This window comes from Sus scrofa, chromosome 9 (genome assembly GCF_000003025.6).
Source record: "Sus scrofa isolate TJ Tabasco breed Duroc chromosome 9, Sscrofa11.1, whole genome shotgun sequence".
In the NCBI taxonomy this organism is placed as follows: Eukaryota; Metazoa; Chordata; class Mammalia; order Artiodactyla; family Suidae; genus Sus; species Sus scrofa.
The window spans coordinates 70384183-70397766 of record NC_010451.4 but is presented as its reverse complement, the minus strand read 5'-3'; the positions used below and the strand labels follow the sequence as shown (position 1 = coordinate 70397766).

The following is a 13584-nucleotide window of genomic DNA, read 5'->3' as shown; positions in this document are numbered from 1 at the left end:
TGGATATAGCTCAGGGCTAGGCAAACTTTTTCTATAAAGGGCAAGGTAGTAAGTATTTTGCAGGTTATAAGGTTTCTCTCTCAAATACTCAGCTCTACTACAATAGCACAAAATCAGATAACCAATGCAAAAATAAATGGGCATGGCTGTGTTCCAATAAAAGTTTATTTACAGAGGGCTGATTTTGGCCTGGGGTCCATAGTTTGCTGATCCCTGGTGTAGCATCTGAAATAAGACCACAAATTTGGAGGCATATCTTAAATTCTAAAAAATGGGAGTTCCTTCTGTGGTGCAAGGGGTTAAGAATCCAACTGCAGTGGCTCAGCTATGGCTTGGATTCAGTCCCTGGCCCAGGAACTTCCACATACCATGGGTGTGGCCATAAATAAATAAATAAATATGTGTTGTGTGTGTGTGTGTGTGTGTGTGTGTGTGTGTATAAAATATATAATCAATACATATATCTCTCCATAAAGGAAAGTGCACGATTACAAATACTAAATGTTTTTAAGTCAATGCATTACTTTAGTGTTTTCAAGGGACCAGAATTATGTACTTTGCAATGACATAAGAGGTGAAAATGTACCACTGTTTTGATAAATGCTAGAGAATATAATAATTTTTTGAGGAAATTTGATTCTTGGCAACATATTTTATAAGAATCCTTTTCTGCTTCAGTTCCTATAAGAAATACCACCTCTGAATGCTCCCTCCAAAAAAATAAAAAAATAAAATAAAAAAGAAACACCATCTCTCCTTTGATACAACTGCACAGGTGCCTGACCAACTACACTGAACTAGAGAGATTAGGAGTTCCCATCGTGGCTCAGCAGAAACGAATCTGACTAGGAACCATAAGGTTGAGGGTTCGATCCCTGGCCTTGCTCATTGGGTTAAGGATCCAGCATTGCCATGAGCTGTGATGTAGGTTGCAGATGCGGCTTGGATCTGGCGTTGCTGTGACTGTGGTATAGGCTGGCAGCCATAGCTCTGATTCAACCCCTAGCCTGGGAACCTCCATATGCTGTGGGTGCAGCCCTAAAAAGCAAAACAAACACAAAAACAAAACCACAAAAACAAAACAAAACAACAACAAAAAACTAAAGAGATTAAATACACAGCAGAGGGCACCTGCTTACCTGAGATGCAGCTATTGTCTCTCTTAGTGATATACTTTACCTCCTGACCTCTGGATCTTTGAGATCAACTAGATTCGACTTTGCCATAGTTCTGAGATATCTGTCAGCTTTGTTTTCTTTCTTTCTTTTCAGTGCCACGCCTGCAGCATATGGAAATTCTCAGGCTAGGGGTCAACTTGGAGCTGCAGCTGCCAGCCTACACCACAGCCACAGCAACACGGGATCCCAGCCTCATCTGCGAACTATGCCACAGGCTCATGGCAACACCAGATCCTTAACCCACTGATCAAGGCCAGGGATTGAATCCACAACCTCAGGGTTACTAGTCGGGTTTGTTACTGCTGAGCCATGATGGGAACTCTGTCAGTTTATCTTATCTTTCTGAATCTACTCTTCAGCCCTGGACAAGGCCCTGTCCATTCTTCTGATGGGTTCTCTATGACATGTCCTAGTTACTCATTTTAGGTATTCAAAAAGTATAAGGAGGAAACCAAAAATTGCATAATTTCACCATCCAGAGATAACAACATTAACATTCTTGCATATTTCTTACTGATATCTTCATGTATATAATTTTAACAATATATTATATGAAGAATTTTACATTCTATTGCAGCCTTTAAACAATCTAAGCCTTTTCTCATCCTATAAAATATTTCCCCAATTCATGATTCTTATTTGCACAATAGTCCATCATATGCATGGACCAAAATGTACTTTATATTTATTGTATCTTCGTATATCAAGTTTGTATTTCTATAGAAGGATATTGTAATATTAAGGCTTATGGACCTGATTCCTGTGTCCAGGCCTATGTCTTTTACAGTTGCTCTGCTGAGTACTTTCAGCTGTAATACCAGATATCCAGCCACACCCATCACCTGAAACCAACTGTGTGATGGCTAGCTAGTAAGAGCATTGTCTAAGTTTCCTAATTTTCAGAGTCTGATCAAATTAACATCAGCCTCACTTCTCTGCAGCTTAACTCCTCTGTCTTGTCTTATACAACATTTGCTTCCCTTTGTTTCAATCTTTAAAAGTTAGCCGATATATTGCCAAAGTAACCCTAAGCTGGTGCTCTTAATTCCATCCTCTTATGCTTTCTTTGGGAATTTTCACCCTCCCATTTTCCACGTACTAATTTCTTGTTTCTCTGCCTATAGGGGAAAACTTCATTTTACCCTGTCCTAAAAATTATAAACAACAACAAAACCAAATATGTTTCTTTGATTTTGCTACCATTTGAGTTGTTCTCTATCTTCCTTCTTTTTTCTTATCCATCTGATCTTAAAATATAAGTCTGCATTCACTGCCTCTACCCCCTCAGTACCACTGCCTCTATCCTCACAATGCTTTCATTCTTTAGTCCTGTATCTGCTTTGACCACTTTATGGCAAAAGATCTGCCAAAGATGAACAACTTTTCAGATACCACATCAGCTGGTATTTCCATTCCTCAATTAGAGGAGCCTCTATATATCTGACACTGAGACCACTTCTTCCTTCATCAAATATTTCATTCATTGGCAAACAAGACATGGCGGTCTTTAGCTTTTCATTCTCCTCTTTGAAACTTCTTTTACTGCCAATTTCTCTGGATTTTTTCCCCCCAAATCTCAATATGGGCACTCTCTGTGTTTCTATTTTGGTCCCTTGCCATTAAATGCTTTATCTCTTGGAAAATTCAATCCTTGATGGGTTTCAATTTTCATCTCTGTTTGAGTGAATTCCAAACCTGTGTTTCTAGTCTCTGCTTTTAGTATCCAGCATCTACTATTTAGCAAATGCTTCTGCCTGTTTATTTCATCAATAGCTCAAATCTGACAGTTAATAATCTTTTTATTTATTTCTCTACTTCAGATGTCTTCCCTTTTTCCCAGAGTCATAAATGATCTTTTTTTTTCTACCAGAGCCTTATTGCCACGTATCGTAAGAACATATAACTTTAAAAATATATTTAATATCTTCTCTCCTTTCCTAGATTGATTATAAATTACAGAAACTATGAAGGTAGGAAGTATGTCCTAAAACATTACATCCCCCACATTGCAAGTGCCCCCTCTTGATAGTACCCACTTCAGCGTGACTCACTTTATCGTTATATGTTTAGACTCTTAGCTCTAGCATGCAGAACTCCTTTCTCAGCCATGGTGGACAATGTTATTAGCATTAGGAATTTAACATCTAATTGAATGGGACAGATATTATGAATAATTATAAAATGTTAGAAAATAATAAATAATATAAATAGTATTAAATAACTAACTAATAGTAATTATAATTAAACTAATTTGGGTATGACTTAAAATTCTGTCAGATATTAATTTTAGCATCACAATAAAATATCATGCAAATCTAAAGTTGAAGAAACATATGTAAATTTTTTTGTTTAAAAACGACTGAAGAGCTTAAGACTACCAAAAGAACCTGTTTTTGATGTGTTTCATTTATGATCCCACTGTGTCTTTCCAAGTTCAAAGGGAAATGAGACCGAATGTTCTGTTTTATAAAGACATAAATTATTACTGAAAGACTATTGAAAACTTTACCTGTAATATGCTTCTTTGGTGGTTCTGCATGATAAAAGTTAATAATACACTTACAAATTTGTATTCTCAATTCAGAACTCGGCATTTTCATTAAGTCACCTTCCAGAAAGATAAATAAATGCTATTTAATAACAGTGCCATAAGTTTATGTGCAAATTTAATCATAAAGTGTTAGTAACATGATTATTAAAAATAACCTCATCAGGAGTTCCCGTCGTGGCGCAGTGGAGACGAATCTAAGAACCATGAGGTTGTGGGTTCTATCCCTCTCCTTGTTTAGTGGGTTAGGGATCTGGCTTTGCCATGAGCTGTGGTGTGAGTTGCAGATGCGCTCAGATCTGGCGTTGCTGTGGCTGTGGCGTAGGCTGGCGGCTAAAGCTCCAATTGGACCCCTAGCCTGGGAACCTCCATATGCCATAGCTGCGGCCCTCAAAAGACAAAAAAGACAAAAAAAAAAAAAAAAAAAAAAAATCCTCATCAGAGATTCACCACTGGATCATGTAATTTTATATACACACACACACAAAACACCCTGGGATCTCTATCCTTATTTGGCCCCTCAATCAACTTAGCCTCTCCTTCTCAGGAAGAATGGTAAATAGTAGCATACCATTTATCTGGGACCAGATTGTCTAAAATTGAATCCTGGCTAGGCCACTTACTACATGTGTAAACTTGTGTCTTAGGTTTTCTCATCTATAAAATGGTATAATGGTATTTACTACTTTAACTAGTACTGTGAGAATGAAATAAGTTAGTATGAGAAAAGGACTAAGACTTTTTCTCCCTAAGTAGAGAGACTCTGATATGATACCTCAAATAATACATCGTTTGCTTAGAAAAGCTCCAAGGGAGCTCTACTTTTCAGTTTGCTGATAGACTGGAAGACAGCGAGTTTCTAGGCAGTCTTTGCCCTGCAGGTAATAGTTTTATGTTCCAGTTATTGTGGTGGGGAGGAGGATTGGGAGGATTCTTTTCCAGTCATATCTAAACAACTTCTGACTTGGCTTCAGCCTTCACTTCAAACTGGATTGTATTTGCTCTGGTGAAGTACTACAGGTATGATCCTCAGAAAATCTGAAAATGGTCTGTGGGTTTCTGGAAATGATCTGTGCCCTCTGGGAGCCTGAGGACAATTAGCACCTGAAGTGTCAGCTTCAGGACTTGAACCAGATCTGCTTGGATTCTCTGAGGGAAGGAGATAATTAGGTGTTCCCTGAGGACTTGCATTTTGCATTGGGCCTTGAATGATCTTCATCTCTGGGCATGGTCACTGAGTGCGGATGCCAAGCAGACAGAAGGAGGGAGCATGTAGGAAAGACTCATCCTGGCTTTTGGAGAATCTATCTCCAAAAGACAGCACTCAAAAAAAAAAAAAGTTTCAAGATTATTCTTTTCATTGTTTTGGACCCAACCTTTGAAGCTGAAAACTCACTATATTTTTTTTTTTAAATTAGGCAACAGGAATAACTAAATTTTCCAACAAAACTAGCCAAATGTTCATGTTTATGGGAAATTCTAAGGTTTCTCATCTGCTTCTCCACCCTTTTAGTTCCTAATAAATTGAGATCATTTCTCATAGTTTCCTGTTTTATAATCTCAAGGCAGAGTACCAACTTTTTCCTTCCTGTGTTTCCAGAATCCTTTTTTTTTTTTTTCACATGACAAATCCTTTATTACTGTGCTTACAAGTGACATGGTTTACAGAAAACCAAATGTAATTAAATAACATTGAACTTGATCCAGAATCCTGCTTTTAAGTCAGAAATATCTATCATTTAGAAGAAAAAGTAATATAACTTATTAGAATATAGTAGAAACTGGAAATATCAGTAAAAATGAAGAGCCTTTGTTCAACACTTTATACTACAAAAATTATTTTAGTTTAAACTCATGTATCCAGCCATTAAAAAAAATAAGGGATAGAACAGTGGTACTTGCAGTAAGCAATCAGTAAAAGGAGTTCATTTTAAGCTAAGAGTTGATACTGCCCTCACAGTAATGTGTTCTGTTAGGCAGGCATTCAGCAAAGAGCTGAGTGACACGGTAAGAAACAGCCATGTAAGGGCCATGTAAGGGCAACAGAGGCATTTTTAAAATGTTATCAACCAAATCTACACTTTTTATCTATTAATACTATCATGTCCTCTTCTGGGTTGGCATCTCACTGTAAATTTCCATTGATGATAGAGATTCACAGAATTAAAGTTTCCCATTGGCTTCCAGCCTGCTTGCTTCATCTTATCTAACTCCCCATAGTTATTCTAATTTCCTTGACACCTTCTTTACCCACTTTAGGCCATAATAAGTTTTCCCAAAGTATCTACAGTTGAGGACTATGAAACTTATTTAGATATAAAAATGTTAGCGTCTATGTTAAACATTTTAAATACCTTTTAATTGCTAGTTTCTATCATCTTTCACTATGGAGTATAATGCTCAGAACAACTATTCAGGAAATATTTATTTTTTATTTGTTAGGGCAATTGTGTAGGTTTTATTTCTTCTACACAAAGACTTAATAAGTATAAATTTAATATAGGAGTTATTTTGGGAACATTCTGTCATGTAGGGGCTGATTCAAGGAGCTATAGTGTTTGATCTCATTTCTAGGAAATTATTATTTTCTTTCTTAGAAAATTGTGCAATTACCTAAATACAGTACCTGCATATTTTTGTATATAAAACACAAGCACCTTTATGTATACTATACTAAAGTTTCTAATATTCCACCATTTTATGATTTTAAGACTTCAAATTATTTAATGAATAATTTGGCCCCCAGTCAATCCTAGTATTCAGTTAGATTCAAGCAATTAGTTATTGGAGTTCAAAGTTTAAATCATTTTTGTGATTACTGAAAAAGAGGGACACATACTTCTGATTTACAAAAAATGGTAAACATTTCATTGAACTAAGTACATAACATCAAGACAAGTGCAAAGAAGTTTCCGCCAGTCCTTATACTTAATACTGTTGGTGTCATGAGACACCTGAGTGGAAGGCAATACAAAAATTATCACCAAGCACATTATGATTAATTCCCAACCAGAAAACAAGAGAGCCTAGATTTGGAGAAGTATTCTTAGTGAAACTTAGTGGAAGAAGTAATTCCTTGTTGTCAGTAGGGTCTATCGTTATGTTACACCTCTCTAGCTTAAGGAAATCTTTACTCACCCAGAAGTGCAATTGAATTAGCAGTATCTTCAGCATATGTTATTTCATCCGATACTTTCTTTTTCAAAAATGGCAAGCTTCAATAAGAATCAAGAATATACAAGTTATGTTTAATGAAGTCACTAATTGAAGCATCATTTGCAGAGTAGAGGAAAATTTCTAAAGATTAATATGAGGATAATATCCTATCCTTTAGCCCTGTAGAATCAACAAGTATCAAAAATATTTTTGTGTTTCTAACTAGCTGACCACAATAAAATAAAATAAGTTTGTAAAAATGAAGAGAGATGGACATAGAAGGCCAGGGTTAAAAAGCCATCTTGCAATACTACCTTAAAAAAAAAAAAGAAAGAAAGAAAGAAAGAAAGAAAGAAAGAAAGAAAGAAAGAAAGAAAGAAAGAAAGAAAGAAACCTTAAGAATCCCTTCTCTCTGCAGGCAAAATAATAATAGATTTTACCTGCAAAATTAGGAAGACATTGAAGAATTCGATACAAATCACAGATTGAGGCTTACTCATAACTTAAAGGCTATTCAAAGGCTTTTTCTAACATTTTTGAAACTCTGGTTAATAGATCAAGGGTCTATTTGTTCTTATAGGTCAGTGACCTTTCACTTAGTAACTAGATGAGTTACCATCCACAAAATAATAAATATACTTTTTGAGACACTAAAGAATTCAAGTTAACAAATATTAATTATATTAGAAAAATATTTCACAGCTAATATGACCAAAGTTATTTGAAAATAATTAATTTACAGATTACAAAGTACAGGGCACTTGAACCTAGGTCACTAGTATAAATGTCAGAGGAGAGATAAAAGTCACTTATTAAATATAAAATATACACTATTTTGGCATTTTAAGAGTTCAGATCTTATATATGGGACTTTTAATTCATGTTTTTCAAGACAAATTAACCAAGTGGTTGAAAAACAGCACTTAGAACTATAACATACATGTAGATGTATATAGGTCAATTGGAATTAAAAGATAGTTTAAGGGCAGAGTATGAAAAGGACAATTTTATAAATGCCATAGAGGTTCATTTCTAGTGTTTGTTAGAATTTTTCATTTGAAATTAGTAGTTTATTACTTGTTATCCAGCTCACTGTTGCATCTCTCAAGGGAAGAATGCTAAATCTAGTTGTCCTTGTCCTCAAATTTTTACCTTTTTTTTTTTTTTTAACCAAAGGAAACAATCTAAAAGATAGAGTATTGGAAGAGTTTTCCACCAAAAATTTTATGAAAAAAATAAGCATTATGCTTCTGATGTACTGAGAAAAACATTCTACTTAGAGTCCAAAACAGAGGGCTTGATTTTATTTTTCTATTTTCAATGTTTTTTCTCCCAAAAAAGTCCTGAAAAGGGAATTGAGTGAGGGTGTGGTGCAGAAAAATGCAGGATAAAAGTAGAAATTAGGAAAGTAAAAAAGAAAAATAACTTGAGTAATTATGAAATATGAAGGAAAATAAAGAGTGCAATTCAAAAAGATTTATCATATTTTGCCATGAAACATTCAGTCACAGCCTTCATAGAGAGCCAGTTCTTGGTGGACATCTGTAGGAACAATGATGTTGCAACTAAAACATACAAAACCTGGTGTTCTAGGATTTGCAGTGTCAAAATTTGTTTTTTGGGTTTTTTTTTTTTTTTTTTTTTTTTTGTCTTTTTAGGATCACATCCGGGCGTATGGAAGTTCCCAGGCTAGGGACTGAATTTGAGCTACAACTGCCAGCCTACACCACAGCCACAGCAATGCCAGATCCTTAACCTACTGAGCAAGGCTAGGGATCGAACCTGTGTCCTCATGGTTGCTAGTCAGATTCGTTTCCGATGAGCCAGGATGGGAACTCCACAGTGTCAAAATTTGAAAGTGTTCTACATAATACAATCTCACATCAGCATAACAATAATTGCCAATTAGTACATTAAGGTTCCTTTAGAGCACCAGGGCAAGAATTTATTTCTTTATTTTTCATGGTCTGTGTTAAAAAGTAAGGTGTGGTAAGGGCATTCAAAAAATGGTTTTTGACTATTTGTTCTGATACCAAAAAACTTAAATGTATTTAGTTATAAAACTGTAAATATTATTGCTGCTAAATCTGAAAGTGAGAGATAAACCTACCATGTGTCTTACTAATTCTATTATTTATAGAATTATAACTATTTAAAACACACTATTTAAAAAGTTAAATTGGTAGAAAGGTTTAGGTTAAATTGTCAGAAAAGTTTATTCCTAGTTTAAGAAATTTCCTCTACTATGTTATATTGAAATCTACAAACATATTTTGATACATATCTTGATTAGCCACTATGTGGTAGCAAGGAAGCAAAAAAATATTCCCAGTTCCCCCAAAATGGTTGGGAAAACAGCAGTACAGAGGATGGAATATATAAATTCTGACTTCTGACTTTTATAATTCTGACTTCTAGTTTACATTTTGAAATATATTTACCAAAATCAATTGATAAGACATTCTTTATTCAGATTTGGAAGATCAAATAAACCATGACACAGAACCCAGTATGTCTTTGAGAGTCAAGTTTTCTAAAGAGATGGAAAAAACTAGATAAAAACTATTAAGTACTCCCATAAGTTTCTACAAAGATTCTCTAAAAATATTAAAATTTCTTGGTGTTATCTCACATTAATCATTCGCTTGAGAGCAATTTATTATGAGAAAACATTTTAATATACTTACAGTTTAATCTCTTGTGGCCAACCCTACAATAAGATGGACTAACTTTGAGATAACAGCTGCTGGAATCAAGTGACCAAGTCAAGTTTCTTGAGTTCTATATCACTTTGTCATACCATAAGGCATAATATTTTTGTAATATAAAATAAACATGAAATACTGCATGCTAATGTAAAATAAAGTTTAAAAAAACCAACTTACCTACATAATTTTAGGATATTAAATGCAGGTTCTAGAAAATGGGGCTGTTTTTTAATTTTTCCTGCACACAGATTCAGAATTTTAAATATTCGTGCTAAATCTCTTAGGGGCTTGAATATTTTTAGTTAAGAAATAAAATTAAGACTTTTGTTAACATATTCTTTATAATAATTCTGCAAGGAAAGTCTACAGAATCCTATCCATCTTGATAATGTGGTTGACCCTGTTTTAATTATACTAATTTTGAAATGTAAAAAGGAAAACTTAGAAACATGTTTAAGGACTATTACTTAATTTTTGTCTCAATAACCTCTTATCCAAATTATTTTTTATTATTTTTTTTCCTCTTACCATACCTTTAGAATTTGATTACCAACTACTGCACCATGTATTTAGTTGAATAATAATTTATTATTGGTAATAATAACACACTGAAAAAATTAACTTAATGACTCAATTATACCCTTTCTCCCCACCCATCCGCATACAAAATATAAACTGTTTGGGAATAAGCAAACCAAACCTCCCTTACTTTCTGCATTACGTTGTTAACATAACTCTGGTGCATTTTCTTTTCTTTCTTTCTTTTTTTTTTTTTTTTTTTCAGGTGCAGCATATGGAAGTTCCCTGGCTAGGTGTTGAATTGGAGCTATAACTGCTGGCCTATGCCAGAGCCACAGCCATATGAGCTATGTCTGGGACCTACACTGCAGCTCATAGCAGTGCTGGATCTCTAACCCACTGAGCAGGGCCAGGGATCAAACTCACATCCTTATGGACACTACTTGGGTTCTTAACCCACTAAACCACAACAGGAACTCCACTCAGGTACATTTTCATGTTTTGAGGTTTAAATTTGTTGAGATTTTATTTTATTTAAAACTAGTTCCTGAAAAGAAAAAAAAAAACCTAGTTTTTTAAATTAAAGTATGGTTGATTTACAATATTCCTTCAATTTCTGCTGTATATCACAGTGACCCAGTCATACATATATATATATATATATATATATATATATATTCTTTTTTTATACTGTCTTCCATCATGGTCTAAATCAAGAGATTGGACATAGTTCCCTGTGCTGTATAGAGCACCCCATTGCTTATCTATTCTAAATGTAATAGTTTGCATCTACCAACCGTAAACCCCCCATCTATCCCAATCCCTCCCCCCTCCCCTCTGGCAACCACAGGTCTGCTCTCCATGTCTGTGATCTGTTTCTATTTGGCAGATAGAATCATTTGTTCCATATTTTAGATTCCACCTATAAGAAATATCATATGGTATTTGTCTTTCCCTTTCCAACCTACTTCATTTAGTATGAGAATCTCTAGTTGCATCCATGTTGTGCAAATGGCATTATTTTGTCCTTTTATGGCTGAAGTAATATTCCATTGTATAGGAATGCAAAATATACCCTCTGTAGATCTTCAGGTAAAAGCACTTTTTTATTTTACCTATTTAAAAAACCCATCTGGTACATAAATAAATTTCACAGATTTTGTTTTATAGTTAAGAGAACATGGTAGCTGTGACTTGCACTTCTTAACTGAATCTGATTACTTCTAGTCTCTTTCTAGGAGCTTCTTAGGAAAAGATGGGAGAACTGGATATATTAGAAATACACACCTCAATTAATTTCCTAGAGAAATGACTTCTAAGTTAGATACCTCTCTAACTTAACTTCGCTTTATGTTTCATAACCTCTAAAGCCAGCCTACTAAAGGCATTCAGAAACAGAGCCATTACCACCAACTCTCTAACCAACAGAAGAAAAAATATTGGAGGTATTGAATTATGAGGTTAAGATTGGAAATCAGTTGCTAGCACACTTTCTTTCCTGGCTACCAGTAAATAGTGCATGATATCCACGAGCCCTCAGGTAACTGGCTGACCCAACAAATCTATATAAAATAAAGCTAAAATAAGATAAGAAAAGAATTAGATACAATCATAAGGCACATTTCCCTGAATGGGAGGCTTAAGGTGTTTTGAAATACTAAAACAAGATAATATTAGAGACTGATATCTTCTTTAGACCAGGCTGGACAACTGTTGGAGATTATTTAGATCAATACTACTGAAGGTGTGATCAGTGGACCATGCCAGTTCTGCAATTGTATGTTACCAGTAAGTGGAAAAATGATTACAGAAAGTGAGAGCTTCCTGTGACAGTTTCATTGCATTTTACCATAGCATATATGTGCAAATGTTAACAACAACAACAACAACAAACTGGTTCTTAAGCACCGATAGTTTTGAGACACTGGTTCCTATGATGTTCTGATCGGAGTGGTATATTCACTGTGGATAGTATATTTATAGAATGTTGTTTCTCAGATTAGCAAGCACTTGCACATACATCATTTCATCTAGTCTTCCTAGCAACCTCATGAGGGGCTATCATCCCTATTTTATGAGGGTGGAAAAGTTAAGAAACTTACCGACAGTGCAAATACTCAAGTAAATTGATAGAAACAAGACTCTTAGTCCTCCTAAATATATCCACTGTCTCTCTGAGTCTATAGAAACTGACACTATCTGCTCAGTTAATACTGTACTATACTGTTTCTTCAATTGTACATTCTCTGATAGAAAATATAATTTTGTGGAAGTTCCCATTGTGGTGCAGAGGAAACGAATCTGGCTAGTATCCTTGAGGACGCAGGTTAGATCCCTGGCCTTGCCCAGTGGGTTAAGGATCCAGTGTTGCTGTGAGCTGTGGTGTAGGTGGCAGATGTGGCTGGGATCCCGTGTTGCTGTGGCTCTGGCGTACCCGCAACCTCATGGCTCCTAGTCGGATTCGTTAACCACTGCGCCACGACGCGAACTCCCAATTGTGTTGTTTTAAGGTGCAAAGTTTGTGGTAGTTTATTACAGCAGCAATGGGAAACAAACATACACATATAAGTAAAGGATACAAGTCCATTCTGATAACACTGCACCACTTTCTTGACAGATATAAGTTGTTTATCTTCTAAATCATCCTAAAACAAATTATCTATTTTAGTTCTTTTATGCTATTAATTCTGTTGAGATTTTAAAATTTTTCCTTAATGTAAAAAGAAAGTAGACATGTTATCAAGTAATTCTTATATTACTATATTACAGTGTAAGCATTGTAAAATGTTTCCTCAAACAGTGAAGGTAAAAATAAACTACTATTTACATTTGAATAGGAAATTGTGAATTAAAACTAGGTTAACATAAAGTTAGTAACTGTTTCCAGAAATATATTAATAATACCAAAGTTTTATGTTGAGCATTTTTCTATGCCATGTACCATTTAGCACTGTATATGCATGCCATCTCATTAATCTTCAAAACAACCCTATTAGGAAGGTACTTTTACTATCTCTCTTTTCCAGAATAGGAAACTCAATCTTAAACACTAAGTAGTTATCCAAAATCACACAGCTAATAAATGGTGATGGTAGAAGTCAAATTTGGCAATCTGACTCCAGAAATTGTATTTTTAACCTCTAAAATATGTCCAATGCAATGGCTCAAACTGTCTTTGGCCAATTAAAACAAAACAAAGCAAAACAAAACAAAAACCTGTATAGTGATGCATTTTCATCACTAAATCACTCTGTCCTTTTAACCCTCTTAAATTGTTTGTGAGAAGCTATAGAATATATATATATACCTATATATCCATAGATATATAGATATGCATTGTATTTATTTATTTATTTATTTATTTATTTATTTATTTATTTATTTTTGCCTACCCTTATTTAACAGCTAGTAGGAGCATCATGTAGTTGGATTTCCTTTTTTAAAAACTGCAGATATAGGAGGTTCCCATCGTGGC

The 13584-nt window shown here is 34.6% G+C and overlaps 1 protein-coding gene across 9 annotated transcripts in view; it reads right to left on the bottom strand.

Moving 5' to 3' along the window:
• Positions 1 to 13584, bottom strand: part of CFAP69 (cilia and flagella associated protein 69) — a 56962-nt gene that overhangs the window by 32617 nt on the left and 10761 nt on the right. For 2 of the 9 annotated variants that reach the window (XM_013979666.2, XM_005667581.3), the window contains exons 3-6: positions 12689 to 12754; positions 9768 to 9877; positions 6865 to 6941; positions 3688 to 3786 (exon numbers count right to left, since the gene is read on the bottom strand). In XM_013979666.2, coding sequence (XP_013835120.2) covers positions 3688 to 3786; positions 6865 to 6941; positions 9768 to 9877; positions 12689 to 12754 — 352 coding nt within the window. Of the gene's footprint in view, positions 1 to 3687; positions 3787 to 6864; positions 6942 to 9569; positions 9672 to 9767; positions 9878 to 12688; positions 12755 to 13584 lie in introns of all 9 variants that reach the window. The other 7 variants (XM_021063361.1, XM_013979669.2, XM_013979668.2 and 4 more) reach the window with 5 other exon arrangements.